The sequence below is a fragment of the Carassius gibelio genome, chromosome A12, assembly GCF_023724105.1.
Source record: "Carassius gibelio isolate Cgi1373 ecotype wild population from Czech Republic chromosome A12, carGib1.2-hapl.c, whole genome shotgun sequence".
Taxonomy (NCBI): Eukaryota; Metazoa; Chordata; class Actinopteri; order Cypriniformes; family Cyprinidae; genus Carassius; species Carassius gibelio.
This window is the reverse complement of record NC_068382.1, coordinates 12,149,241-12,164,695: the sequence shown is the minus strand read 5'-3', so window position 1 is coordinate 12,164,695 and position 15,455 is coordinate 12,149,241. Positions and strand designations below refer to the sequence as shown.

The 15,455-nt window shown below is 35.8% G+C and overlaps 1 protein-coding gene across 2 annotated transcripts; it reads left to right on the top strand.

Moving 5' to 3' along the window:
• Positions 1-193: 193 nt before the first annotated feature.
• On the top strand, positions 194-15,220 carry LOC128025145 (TOM1-like protein 2). 2 transcript variants are annotated; one of them, XM_052611187.1, is made up of 15 exons: positions 194-345; positions 911-995; positions 1,308-1,386; positions 1,491-1,640; positions 4,221-4,355; positions 4,504-4,671; positions 4,770-4,886; positions 5,035-5,168; positions 5,789-5,837; positions 7,895-8,060; positions 8,164-8,278; positions 9,039-9,111; positions 9,693-9,752; positions 10,210-10,246; positions 12,190-15,220. In XM_052611187.1, the coding sequence occupies exons 1-15, from the start codon at positions 294-296 to the stop codon at positions 12,342-12,344; spliced, it is 1,575 nt and encodes a 524-aa protein (XP_052467147.1). In that variant the 5' UTR covers positions 194-293; the 3' UTR covers positions 12,345-15,220. The 2 variants fall into 2 exon arrangements, with proteins under 2 accessions (XP_052467147.1, XP_052467148.1); XM_052611188.1 differs by lacking the exon at positions 9,693-9,752.
• Positions 15,221-15,455: the final 235 nt, after the last annotated feature.

Genomic DNA, 15,455 nt, shown 5'->3' with positions numbered 1-15,455 from the left:
GTTTTTCAAGGAGTTCCCTCAAGGTCAAAGTCACACATTAAAACAAATGTTTTAAGTGCATAGTATGATAGAGCAATCTGATACATGACCGTTAATAACGAAGTATCAAACCCGTCATCTCAACGGAATCACTGCTGTCCCTTTAATTAGCTGGCGTGTCATTTCAATAGCGGACTGCAGGTTCGGCCAATAGCTTTGCTGCCCTGAATTACGCGACCAATGGGAGTCACCCATGGGCGGGGCTTGAGTGTTTACCGTCTCGTTGACTGTTTATCGTTTGGTATGTTGACAAGATGGAGTTCTTGCTGGGAAACCCATACAGTACTCCAGTGGGACAGTGCATTGGTATGTTTTTCAGAAACTAAATGATGCGTAAAAAATTGTGCCGTGACAAGTTAACGCCTAAAGCGATGCATTTTGCAAACCGCTGAATAGTGACTCAACATATAGCTAACAGCTAATGCTCATTCATGCTAGCTGGTCTAACTTACAGTTACCTCTTAATATGTGCTTTTTGCAATAGTAAATTACGTAATTATTGAAATTACAGATTAAAGGTAGTTGACATGCTTAACACAGAGTTAAAGTAAGCTGAAATACTGCTCTCACTTATCAGCTGGTATTAGCCTGCTAGCCAGTTGACACTGAGTTTATCTCTCACACCCAGTTTCATTGCAAAAGATAGAGGTAATGTGTGCAAATGATTCATACTATTGATCAACTCCTACAAATGGACACTGTGTAAGGAAACTGACCGCTTGCTTTGGAATATAACCAGCAAGCAAGCTCATACTGCACAACAGATTGCAGTTGAGTGCAATGTCATCAGTGCCAATGTTATATCAGATTCTCTTATTAATAAAAGACAGTAACCGATTATCTTATCAGTTTGCCTTTTGATCTTTCACAGAAAGGGCCACAGATGGCTCACTACAAAGTGAAGACTGGGCCTTGAATATGGAAATATGTGACCTAATCAATGAAACCGAAGATGGGTAAGACTTGAAGGATTCGTAATTTATAGCATTTAACAGGTTGAATTAAGTAGCCTCTGTGCTAAAATTGTCGTCGTTATAGTTGCACATGTTTTTCATGCTAATAATGTTTAATTATGGCTGAATTATCATGCCATCAGTTATTCGGTAGCCATTCAAATCCATTGCAAGTTCAGGAGTCATCACAATGTGTTATTTGTGGAACCTGACAATGCTTGCTGGCAGAGGATGATTCATTCATTTGACCATGTCTTTTTAATTTCATAATGGGTTGCTTTGTAGTGGCATGGATGTTATTTATCTGATTTATAGGCCTAAGGATGCTATAAAAGCTGTGAAGAAGAGGCTTAATGGTAATAAAAACTACAGAGAGGTCATGCTTACGCTGACGGTGAGAGACATACAATAGAAACAATTCCCTTTAGAGTCTTACTAATATCCAACAAATAATTTTGTAGATTGTCCTGCCCATTTTGATTTTCATAATGTGTTCAGGTTCTTGAGACATGTGTAAAGAACTGCGGGTACCGGTTCCATGCACTCGTCACCACCCGGGACTTCATTGATGGCGTTTTGGTGAAAATCATATCTCCTAAAAACAACCCACCTGCCATAGTGCAGGACAAAGTGCTAGCTTTGGTACAGGTATGGACCGGATTTTTGGTTTTGACTGTTCGGTAAAGGAAATAATGTTGTTTTGTTATTTAAACACAATATGGGGAAGTAAACTCATGACATGAAACATTTCAAAAAGAGGGCATGATGGAGAGGTTGAGGAGGTGGATGAAGAGGTGGGTTACCTGATGCCCGGTAGTCAAGGAGATCTCATTAATTCGTTGGCACTGAAGTTGTGCTCATTACAACCTAGTGGATCAGGTTACTAGGTTTGGCTCAGATGACCAAGGGTGACTTTAATGTACTTGGTCTTGCATTTAATGTGATGCCAGAAATTTCTCATGATGAAATTAAAATGTCTACTATGGCTTTGTACAAGGAGAACTAGGTAAGTAAAGTATGTGCTTTGCATTTTTGTTTGTCATTCAAACAACATGATTTAAAACAGTCACCTGATTGTAGTACAAACCTCACCATTCAAAAGGTTGAGGTCTGTAAGACTAACTTTTATTTTAAAATATATTTTAATGAAATTAATATATATATATAGTAGCAAGGATGCATTTAGTAAAAACTTCATTATAATAAATGTTGTTCCTTTGAACCTTCTATTTATAAAAGATTCATGAAAAGTTGTTATTATTATTGTAATTTTTCACAGTGTTGCACTCCAAAACTTTTGAATGGTAGTGTAGTGTTACACCCCTAGTCTCATCTAGGGGTGATGGGAAGGGAAAAAAAATAACAACAGGGCAAAAAGAATGTGAGAGTTGGATCTTTCTGTAATCCCAGCACCACACAAAGGGAAACTCATCAAGGTTTAATTTACAGATTACAGTCTTTGTACAGCAGATAAACAGTATTGATGACTCAAAAATTGGTGATGATAAGATGCTTCAGGAGGGGATTTAAGGCAAAATAACAAGCAGAAGTAATCTAGCTATCAAACAATAAGTCAAGTTAACAACAGCTCTCTTCCCTGACTACCTTACTATAAAAAAGAAAAAAATAGGAAAAGTGCATAGTGGGAAAAATATTTATTTGATGCCCTGCTGATTTTTTTTTTTTTAACTTTGCCCACTTACAAAGAAGGGACTGTAATTTTTAATGGTAGGTTGATTTTAACGGATAGACATATCAACCAAAAAAAATCCAGACACATTATATAAAAGGTTAGAAATTAATTAGCATTTCATAAAGTGGAATAAGTATTTGATCCCTACCAACCAGAAAGAATTCTGGCTCCCACAGACTGGTTATGTGCCCATGTGGAAAACAGATTAGTCCTGGCACTTTAAGTTACTCCTCATGTAAGCTTGTTAGCAAAAACCGCAGTAATGCATAATTCTGTTAGAATTTTTTTTCAATTTAATTTTAATTAATTTAAATACTGACACGGGAAAAAGAACCTGTCCATCAGTCCCCAGTAACGGAAAGACTTTTCAGTTCCAAGCGCAGGCTGATCCGGTTCATTCTGTAAAGTAGGGAACACACTACTGTCAGGCCCATTATGAATGTCATTTGGGTTCAGTCAGTGTTTTCAGTTGCTGTTTTAAGTCGTGTAGTGTGTGGTGCCTAAAGAATTTAAGACCAACTGTTGCCAGTCTTTCTTAAATATATTATTTCTATACATTTTGTGACTGACACCGGCGACTAACTACACCCGTTTCTGAATATTTAGGTCTATTAATTTAAATAATGAATTAACAAAAAAATAAAAATCACCAACATGACATTTCTGAATAAAATAATATTATATACTTTAGTTATATGTAATATAGCCTATTTGAAGAAATTCGGTGCTTTGAATAAGAAATCTGCCTACTGCACTGAAAAAAGCTAATTTTACTGAAACCAAAAGTGGCACCCACCTCCCTACTGCATCTGGTGGAAACAACAGGAGCAATAACATACTGTCACTCACTACAGCAGATCCAACAGGCTTTCTTAAAGACGCATTATAGCTCAGAGCACACAGCATTCAACAAAATCTGAGAAAATGACAGGCCACGCTCTCTCTGATGAACAGCCAGTTCCCTCTGTTCAAATGCTAGCTCCTCTCCACCGCTCTGATGAGGGACAGGTGGCATCAATTAGGCTTCTGTGAGAGGACAGGGAGGAACAGAGGAAAACAGGCAAAAACAGAAACACAATCTCACACACAGATTCACAAAATTAACAACAATAAAGGACGTGTCCTGTGGCGTGACATGTACATTGTTATTATTTAAGGAATACTTAACCCAAAAACGAGAATTCTGTTATCATTTACTCACCCTCATGTTGTTCCAAGCCTGTACAAATTTCTTTAATTCTGTTGAACAAAAAGGTATTTTGAACAATGTGACTAGCCAAATTTTTTCTGGTAACCATATTTTCCTTTCCATACTATGAAAGTACAATGATCACATATTCTTCAAAATAATATATTTTCTGTTCAACAGAAGAAAGGTGACATTTCACATTTTTAGGAAAACTGTCCATTTAAAAGAATAGAAGATGTGAGAAGTTGTAAAGCAGTTACCAACTATATTGATAGATATTCTGATGCATCTTAAATGGCAAGTTTTTTAAAGCAAATAACAAGTTTACGTGTATTCTGTACATCAGGCATGGGCAGATGCCTTCAGGAGTAGTCCAGATTTGACTGGAGTAGTCCACGTCTATGAAGAAATGAAGAGGAAGGGTATAGAGTTTCCTCAATCTGACTTGGAGACCCTGTCCCCCATTCACACACCACACCAGGTAGGTGTTGATGTGAGGCATGTCATGGTTTGTTTATCACAGAGGTTATGGCAGCTCATACTAAAATATTATGCTCCTTATCATTTACTTAACTTCATCACATTACATTCCCTCTTTGTCTCTGCAATTTTGTAATCGTCTTTAAAAGCTGCAAAGTGCACCAGAGATGGACCAGCAGAAATATAACGCCCCAGTCCAGCCCAAGCCACAGCTTCACCCTGCCTCCGCTCCTCCGTTTACTGCCCCTGTGACTCACACTTCCCCACAGATGCCCAATCTGCACATATCTGGACCCATCAACCCTTCCCCTGAACAGGTGCTGTAGAACCTCTTTCTTTCATTCTTTTAAATGGCATAGATCAACATTTTTCATAGATTGCATAATAAAGTAAAAAAATATATATAATTCATTAGATCTGCAAGCTGCGCAGTGAGCTGGACATTGTGCGTGGGAACACTAAGGTCATGTCAGAGATGTTGACTGAGATGGTTCCTGGTCAAGAGGATCCATCCGATCATGAGCTTCTGCAGGTTTCTCATGCTCACAGATTTTTTTTTTTAGATGTTTAAAAATAGCTTGAAAGAGCAACAGAAGGCCACTAGAGGGAGTTTTGGTGCAGCATTACACTTACCTTTTTAATTAATTCAGTGTAACACGGTTTGCTTCCTTTGTTTAAAGGAGTTAAACAGAACATGCAGGGCCATGCAGCAGAGGATCGTTGAGCTCATCTCACGCGTGTCCAATGAGGAAGTCACAGAGGAGCTCCTGCACGTCAACGACGACCTCAACAACATCTTCCTTCGATATGAGAGGTGTGATCAACCACAATGAAAATACCTTTTCAAAATTATTTACTTGCCCTCATGTTAATCTTCAAAACACAAATTAAGATATTTTTTAATGATACCTGAGAGGTTTCTGTTCCTTCATTGAAAAGCCAGGTAACTAAACCTTCCGAGAAGTTCCGAAAGGTAATAAAGGCGTTAGAATAGAGCAGTTTAATCCAAGTCCAATCCAATTTGTGTTTATATGCAAATTAAAGTCCAAATTAAACCTGTTTATTATATAAAGTGATCATATCTTTTTACAAGACTTTACAGATTAAATCATGATTCATATAGATTCATTTTATGATGCTTCTATGACCTTTTTGGATATTCTAAGTCTTGGTTACCCAGACTTTAAATAGAGGGACAGAAACCGCTCAGGTTTTGTAAAAAAAAAAAAAAAAAAAAAAAAATATATATATATATATTCAACAAATATATTCCAAAACTAATGGGTTTGGGACGGCGAGTAAATGATGACAGAATTGTCATTTTTGGGTGAACTATCCCTTTAATGCTTCATAAAAAATACTGCTTAAAGTGAGAGGTTTTAATAAGATGTGTTGATTCTGTTTCCTCCTTTTTCATGCTTTTTTTTTTTTTAGATACGAGAGATTCCGATCTGGCCGAACTGCTCAAGGCGTAAACAATGGGGTGGGTTGTTTTGTTATCTGTTCGTTAGCATCATTTCATCATCAGTGTGTGTGTGTGTTTTTTTTTTTAAACATGTAAGGTAAATTGTTCATGCCAAATGCACATCTCAGAGTCACTCATATAATTTCCTCTTCCTCTGATTGCTTGCTTTTTACTCTAAAATCTGCTCTGAGAATGCATGGTATGTTTGCTTTGAGATTCAAACCCTTTCATCGTGTTCGGTTATCAACTGATGTGATTGCATGTTATTTATTGTGTGGTTTGGTCTGTTTTGTGATTTGTTTTTCTTATTTATATTTTTTTGGATTGCTAGCTGAGGGAGGCAAGTATGAAAGTCATCTAATCTCATTTTTGACTTGCTATTGGCTAAAGAATGTTATGTCAGTACTGGCTGGTACATCTTCCTGTGTTGTGTTTGGCATGTCCTGACAGTGAACCTCTAGCATGTAGAATGGCTGTCCCACAGTCTGTGACCTTTGCTTCCACCCTTTCCATCTACTTGTCCTAGTACCATTTCCTCCACTGCTTTAAGCAAAATGGGCTACATGGGGATTTACTGCAGTAACAATGCATTTCATGTAATTGTATGATTTTTAACAGCACATGTACAGCAATATTTTTTGGCTATTTTATAAATTTCTATGACTGCATGAGAGGCATCGAAATGTTTGGGGTTTGGAAGATTTTTTTTTTATTATTATTATTATTATTTTTATTAATGATTGATTTAAATTAATGCTTTTATTCAATAGGGATGCATTAAATTGATCAAAAGTGATAGTGAATACTTTTAAATTGTTACAAAAAAAATTTTTGACTTGCCATGACACTAATAAATTGCATTTTTTAAATATATATATTCAAAATGGTACTTATAACTTTACTGTATTTTTGATCAAATAAATGCAGCCCTGGTGACCATAAGATACTCGTTTCAAAAACATTTAAAAATAAAAAATAGAGTGGGAACTTTTGGGTTTGTCTATTAAATTGCAACTGTTGAGTTTACTCGTGGTGTCCAGTACTATAGAAAGGCAAGATTCATTAATACATTGTTAAATATGTTGTAACACAATTAATTGTCACAGAATCTGAAGCCAATTACAGAGGCATTTATCATAGATCATTAATGAATGAATTTTCCTATCTTCAACTTACACAGTATGATATAGAGAGGACAGAAAGAAGGGGGGACAGGATAATGATATTGTTGTAGTCCAGATCACCCACAAGAGCTATCACTGTGTTATGCCTTCTGACAAAACATATTTTTGACACCATGTATATAATAATAATAATTGTTGTTGTTGTTATTATTATTATTATTATTATTGGTGGACTTTTGCCTTGTTATAAAGAATTTGAACCCTTTTATATTACTTGTCATAAGGATGTGCCACTGTGCCAAGACCGTAACAAGACAGCGTGTTGTAATATGCTTTTGATTTGTAACATAGAGGATTCAAACTCGTTATGAGCAAATGAGGGAGTACAGCAACATACAGTACCTTTTTTAAGTGGCGCAGAAACAAAGTAACATTCACACACATTATTAACAATGACTTAGACATGTTTATTATTATTTTATGTTATGTGACACCGTCCAGTTTGCAGCATATAAAAACAACAATCCCAACAAACAGTGAGAATATCCATTAGCCATTCCTCTTGTGGCCACTATGATAGTCAATGTTCCTGTACGGTCTGAACTCTTCACCTTTTTCATCAATTCCAGCCAGCATACTTTGAGTTACAGATTGAGTTTCCCTCACAAAGAAGTTGGTGAAAATAGTGAAAGCAATGTATGTACGACATCACAACTATTCGTCTTAACTCCTTTGAACCTTATATAATCGATTGCAGGGAATGCAATCTGCAATTAGAAAATTAAAAGGTAGAAAATTAGAGGTATGTAAACCAGTTTGAAAAAGTTCATAATAAAGTGTAAAAAAAGTGTTCATAATAATGTAAAGGTAAGATAGCATATAAATAACCTATCACCCCAAAGTGTCTGTAATCAGTGAGTACCTATGTGAAATGGTGTTGCTTATCCAAAGGTCCTGAACGAGGCGACAGAAGATAACCTGATTGATCTGGGACCAGGGTCTCCTGCGGTGGTCAGCCCCAGGATCAGTGCTACTCCTCCATCCAACTTTTCTCCCTCTCTGGCTCCAGTTCGCTCCGCCTCTCCAGCCACACTCTCTTCCAGACTGGCTGGTTTGGGTGAGTCCCGTACCTTTGATCCACAATGTTTTTTACATTTTAGATATCAAGTGAGAAGCTCTCTCTTTGTCTGTACTCATGTGTGAACGTCATTGCTTTACAGATGTTGGTTCTGACAGTGTGAGTGGCACACTGAGCTCTCTGACTACCGGTCAAACCCAAGATGACTTTGAAATGTTTGCTCAGACCAGGAGTGGCGCCATTCCTGAGAGAAAGAAGTATGAATCAAATCTATTTCATGTAACTAATTGCTTATAATGTATAATGGAGTATGATGCCTCCCCGAAAGGGATACTCAAAAAAGAAAATTCTCATAATCTTCATATCATAATCTCAGATCTTCATATCATTCCAGATGTTTATAACTTTCTTTCTTTGGCTTAACACAATTGAAGGGTTTTAGAAATAGAATCCATCTCTGTGAGTGTACAGTACAGTACTGATCATAAACCACACAATGAGAGCATGATAGCAATACATAAGACCCCATATAATAAATCATAATAAAAGTGTGTGTATTAAAATACTTTTTCTTTACAACATTTTAAACCATTGCTTCTGGCCAAAAAGTAAAAAATAAATATATATTTATATAATTATACAAAAATTATAATATTTTGTCCAATCTGGAGATGGTTTTATGATGATACTGTACTTCATTCACTAAATTAATAAGAATAAATAGAACTGACAACATTTTAAATCAAGAGAAGGTAAAGTCCATCTTGTCCCACTACTAAAAAATTAAACTTAAACCAGATTAGTTTTTTTACAAAATCATGTGTGTATTTATACATGTATTTATTTGAAGGTGGTCTCATTTTATGTAAAATACGAAAATCAAGCTGTCTGAAATTCACAAATCTTCATTAAACAATAAAGGAGGAGGAGGGGCATCGTACCCTGATGTTAAGATTGAATTTATTTGATATTATTCTGTATTATATTAGCATTAACTTGCTGGTTTTGATCTAATAGTACACCATTCGAAGACACAAAGGCTTCAAGTGGAGTGGCCCCGACTTTGGATGTCAGACAACAACCAACTGGGGTGAGTTTTCTTCAACTCTCTCTCGCTCTGTATAATTTTATTTTAGGTCAGTGGTTTATTTATTTATTTTTTGCCTTTTTTCCATCATTATATGTGTATTTGGAATCATTGTTTTTATGTCAAAGAGACATCATAGAGTATTAGAAAATGACATCATGTAATTTTCAGAGGATACTACAGTACATACTACACAGCAATGTAGTTGTGTACCAAACCCTAAATTAGTAAGTGAGAAAGATGTGACTCCGAAGATGACACTAGTTGATGAACATACACATCTGAGTTAGAAGAAACTATTTCTGAAAGCAGGGTTTCAGATTTGTACATATTTGTTATTGTTGACTGATATTATTCTTTCAGTGCAGCTCAAAAGAGTCTTGAGTTGCTGTATTCTGCAGAGACGCTCTGCATTTGTTTGATTTATTACCACATGGGGTAGTTTTCTAATATTGGTTTGGTTGAGACTTTTATGTTGAAATCTTATTGTTTTTGTTTTTTTGTTGTTTGTTTTGTCATGTTTTCTTGGCATTATTATTTTCTTTATTATTTGCTCTGCTCCGGCCCATGGTTTGGGCCCGTAGGCAGCTCTTGACCAGTCCTCTGTCATGGATGACATTGAGGAGTGGCTCTGTACTGATGTGGTGAGATTTCCTTTCGTTTGTTTGATTTTTCTTCTTCTTCTTCAGGACATAACCCATTTTCCTGAAAAGAAATATGCCCTTATCACGGCATATTTCTTTTTGTTTGCCTATTTATTCTTGGCTGAATACCTTTCATACTCTTTTTAGGGTCACTAACGACTCTCCTTGTATGGTTTTGCTACATTCCTTACTTTTCTGGGATATTCTAACAAATGTTTTAATTTATTTTAATATAGACTGAGTTCAAAGTGAATAGACTCTTGCTTGATATGCTTTTAATGCTTTTATTTTCTATACTAATGGCTCTTTTGGATGTTTTTGGTAATGTCATTGTTAAATCAAGAATAGGTCATTTGAAGGAAAAATTATCATGTTTGATGTGGTTGCAAAAAGTTGTGTTGGTTTTTGGATAAGCCTTCATGAACTGAAATCCTTTACCCTTTCTGGTTTCTTTCAGAAAGGAGATGAAGGAGAGGAGGGTGTGACCAGTGAAGGTGTGTAGAATTACTTGATTTACACCGTTCAGAAGTTTGGGATCAACAATAAATTTATTTATTTATTTTTATAAAAAGGTTTTAGGTGTTGAGCACCACCTATTGTATCTGTTAGTTGTCTAATTATTTTTCCCAAATGGAAGTCAAAGGTAGTCCTATAAACGGAACAGGAGAAAATGATGAAATTTGTCACAATTGTAGAGATTAAATTAAATTTAAATTAAATTAAATTTATGCATTTAGCAGACGCTTTTATCCAAAGCGACTTACAATTTTTTTACATATCATGTGTTCCCGGGGAATCGAACCCCCAACCAGTTGAGCTACAGGAACACTATATGAGATATGGTCATGAATAGTGATCGGATGAAATTTGAGTTTCTAGAACTCGATAGCACCGCCACCAGTTAAAAAAAATCACTATTCTAAAGGTTATAACTTTTGAACCATTTGCTCTAGACAAATGTGCTTTAATACAGCTGATTCATCTTTTCATGCTGATGCCATTCAACATCTTACATTAGGTCTCTGCCCTTTACAGTAGTGGCCATTTAAAGTACAGAATCAGTTTTTTCGTTCCTCCTTCAAATTTTGTCCTATTTTGTCCGAACTTTCATCAGATGGTTGTTGGACTGAGCCACACAGTAATGAATGAACAGATTTGTTTTTATTCATCTTTGTAGTTATGATGTCACAAACTTAACGAGATCGACCCGAAATTGGTTCAAAGACTGAATCTCTTCCAAACTTTGAGCAATTGAAACGAAAATTGGTACGCTTCATCGGGACCATGATCTGAGGGTTCATGCCAGATTTGGGAACAGTGCCTGCCACCTATAGGTTATGAGATCAGAAAAATGGCTATTTTGGCAAATAACTTGTGAACTGTTTGTCAGAATTATGTTCTTGGTCCCTATGGATTACTTGGGTTATGCTGGATCTGAGAATACCGATTTTGCCAATATCGGATGAACCATCAGTCTGCCGTTTTGAATTTTGTCATAAATTGCAATATCTCTTAAAAAATGTGACATATCTTCACAAAAAATTATGTATCATCACCAGCAGGTCCTGAAGGTAACTGAGTTTGAACACAAGTGCCACCTAGTGGTACAGAGATATAAGGAATTTAGCAAAAATTGTAAAAAAAATATATATATATATTCCCTGGCCAATGCTGATTCCGACAATGTGTCATTTAAAATTTTCCTTAATGTATATGTCCATTATATTGAAGTATATGGAAATGTTTTTTGCTAATCCTCCTACAAATTTTGTCCAATTCTTCCAAAAACTTAGCAAGAAAATCTTTGTACTGAGCCACATAGAAATGACTGAACAGAAATGTATGACCTACTGGTCCAAAAAAAAAAAAAAAAAGGTTAGGATGCTAGGATATCACTGCTTGCAGCTATAATTTATTGTTGTTTATGTAGATGTTGTATTTAAGGAACTTAACACTTTCATTCAGCAATGATGCATTCAACATTTGTAGACATTATTAATATTACAAAACATTTCTATTTCTAATAAATGTTGCTCTTTTGAACTTTTTATTTAACGAAGAATCATGAAAAAAAAAAAAAAAATATATATATATATATATATATATATATTTCCACAAAAATATTTTCAACCGTGATAATAACAATAAGAAATGTTTACTGAAGTATGATATGACATTGAAGACTAGATGAAAATTCAGCCTTGTCATAAATTACATTTTAAAATGTATTAAAATAGAAAACAGTTATTTTAAATTGTGATTTCACAATGTAACTTTTTTTATCAATTAAAATTCCTGGTGAGCATACTAGACTTTTTAAAAACGTTTAAAAATCTTCCCGACCACTAACTTTTAAACACTAGTGTTCATCTGATCATACTCCCAGCAATTATATGCAGTATCTGACATTAAATGCCCCATGAAAACTTTCTTTCAGAGTTTGACAAGTTTCTAGAGGAGAGAGCCAAAGCAGCAGAGGTGGTTCCCCCACTGCCGACACCTCTGAGTGACGAGCTTTCTGCTGGCCCCGGCGCTTCTGCCAGTGCGAGTAAAAAGGCTGGCAGGTCCGAAGACTCCCTCTTTGCCTTGTAGATAAGTGTCAGATCCTCTGGGGCAGCCCAGCACTGCTCATGTGGCAGTGGTGTGTCAGCCGCTTTGCAGATCCATCAGCGTCTCTCCTCTCTCTCCTGCTTCCTGCTTCTCCAGCACAATCAACACTATCACAGCCGAAGTGATCAGAACTGTTTCATGATCTAGATATTTTCATACTCTATCAAGTTTTCATTCCATTGAAAATGCTGTAGAAGATCCACTCATAACTCTCTTAAAGCATACCGTTTCTTGTAGGATCGAGAGGTCAATGACTATTTTTTTAATTGATGTTTGTGTTATAAAGCAAAGAAAATTATTGTAAAGTCTACTACCACATCTAATCATGTCTAATTTTGTGTTCACCGTGGTCCTGCATGCAACCCGCTGAATAATCCTATTTCTCTTTCCTCAAGAACAATCTGTAAAGGGAGCTAATAATTGTTTTGTTTTTTTACTTGAAGATTTGCTTTAAAGGGATGTTGTACGTAGGATTATTTATTATAAAATCTCTACAATAAGATAAGATACACCATAACAAAAAGCAAATGTAAGGCTTTTGTGTCATATTATCAGAAATGAGTACCAGTGACTAAATGACAGAACTATTAGAGAGAGAGAAAGAAGTTTTCAGTGATTTATTTGATTGAAAACACATTTTGCTAATTGAATATTGAACTGACTTAGGCTAAATGACAGAAGTGACATCTCTTGTCTGCAGAGCTCACATCAGAGGAAAAAGATATTATAAATATTTCCTTGCATACTTTTAAATGTTATTATTTTACTAGGCAAAACCATCACCTATTAGAAAGGATTTATAGGAACAAAAGTTTGTATTTCAATTGAATTTGCACTGAAAGAATGCTTCGCCTTTCGGCTGTTAAAAGAGCTTTTGTTCAAATACAAAATTTCAGCTGTCGTTCATTTCACTTCTGTCTACTACGAGGCCGAAAACAAATGGAGTTTCCAGAGAACTGATGGTGACTGCGAGGCAGTTTAAATTAGATTTTACATTGCACAACTGCAGCTGAAGTGGTGTCGAGCTTAATGCTATTATTGGGAATGAAATGGATCTGCCTTAAATAACAGTTTGTTGGTAGTTTTAGGTGTAGTCCACTAATGGTCATTTAACCTTTGGTACTCTCATGTTTGCACATCCCAGATTTGATTTAGTGAGGTGAATGTGCTGGTGTTATATCTTTAGTTCGAGTGGTGTGTCTCGCTGTTGTGTATATACTGTTTTGACGGACCAAATGTTTAGCCTCAGCAAATAATTTAAGCATAGAGTCAACTAACTTAAGACATATATTGCTTTTGACGTCCAGAGGAGTTTTAGTTGTGTTTGTATTTGAGATTTCATTTATCATACAGGTGAGCACAAATCAAAGGGACAGTGCACTTTTGCATGGCTAATAATTTTATATGATTTGTCACACTACACAAAATATGTGTCACAGATGAAAACAATCCCAGATCTGTTGAGGAACTAAGCTTTGGGCCTCTTGCACTCCGAATTTCAGGTTGAAAACGGTTGGATTTCGAGGATCGCCGCCTTTGGCAGAATTATTGGGAGTTCATTATGCTGTGTCTGTGTACTTTACAGTTGCTGTGTCTGTGTACTTTACAGTTACCACAGAACTGTGGTGGAGCTTTTGAAACTATTTAAGGGAAAGCGTTTAGGGAGCTACGAAAAGCCCAAGTCCTTTATCAGGTGACAATGATATGTTGTCTGTTAGATAGTTATTCTGAGAAGAGCTGAGAAGAAATACAAGGATCGATGTAGCAGGGAATGCAGCTTGATTATGAACAAGCATTAATACTAAAATATTATGACAACTGTCTATTTCTGTTGATAATAGGAGATTTGAGGGACATGATTGGGGATCACAACTGACTAGTTTCTTTCATGAGATCTGCATCTCCTCCTATATTACTTGTATGTACACTACACTCAATGAAAAAAAAAAACAGATTTTACCTCTCATGGATGTTAACCATCCCATTTAAATGCTGTTGTTGTTGTTTTTGGCACTGTTGCTGCTGAAATAATCTTGGATAGAAATACGTTATTTAACTGAAGTAGAGTTATTTATCAGTTTATCAGCATCTACTTTCAATTTCTCAGCAATTGTGCAATTTCATCACTTAATGCTGCACTACGGTTTGATTTCATTTGAAATGGTTTTAGCTGTAAATGAGTCTCATTAATGTACAGTTTGAGAAAGCAGAACGCATTTATTTAGTCTTTTTTTTTTCTTTTTTTTTTTAAGTCAGTATTGGTTACTTGCTGTATATTAGAATGAAGGGACTGTAAAGATCGAAATCATAAGTTTGAAGTTTCCACTTTTTTCATTGCAGTTGAAGTGGAAATGTTTTACTGACTTTTTGCAATCAGACAAGAATTATCCCCAGCATATGGTCAGGTTATGCCAATGTCTTTTGTACCATTGAGAGCTTTTTAGGAATGGCACTTTTCTTCTCTTTGATATGTGTTTGGAGTGTGTGTGTGTGTGTCTATGTATATGTGTGAACAACAGCTCCCAATATCCTGATGTCTGCTGCAGAAACCGTGTTTATCTTGTATTTACCAAGGGACGGGAAGGAGAGAATCTAGCTTTCCGAAATGACAGATCTCGATAAAAAAACTTTAGTGTGTGTGAGAGAGAGTGTATGAGACAGTGAGTGTGTGAAGGACTGGAATAAGCTGTACTCTCTTAACCGGTGATCATTTCTGTGGTCAATCTTGGTTTTACAGATTGTACTGGTGTTGCTCTGTGTGCTACCCTGTTGTTATGCCTCAAGCTGCTCTCTGTACTGTTTGACTCATGCATGTGTTGAACTCCAATAAAACATACCAAGATGGTGATCTGTTACCAGACAGTCTATTGTTCAATTATTTCTTATACAATATATTCCACTGAATTACAAGTGTAAAAATGTAGTATGACTTGTAAACTGTTACTCTTTACCCTCTTACTTGATTCCCTCTGAAACAGACAAACACTGCCTATATAAAAGGACTCCTTTCATTAATTCATAGACAAACTTTTATATGAATGAACATGCTTAATCCAAGGTCATTCTGTGTATTAGTACTGTTTTTGTATCTTG

Excerpts from the sequence above, each read along its gene's own strand:
- LOC128025145 (XM_052611187.1), top strand. The coding sequence starts at position 294 with ATGGAGTTCTTGCTGGGAAACCCATACAGTACTCCAGTGGGACAGTGC. Across the intron at positions 9,112-9,692 it reads TCAGACAACAACCAACTGGG|GCAGCTCTTGACCAGTCCTC; the intron begins GTGAGTTTTCTT and ends TTGGGCCCGTAG. Across the intron at positions 9,753-10,209 it reads AGTGGCTCTGTACTGATGTG|AAAGGAGATGAAGGAGAGGA; the intron begins GTGAGATTTCCT and ends GGTTTCTTTCAG.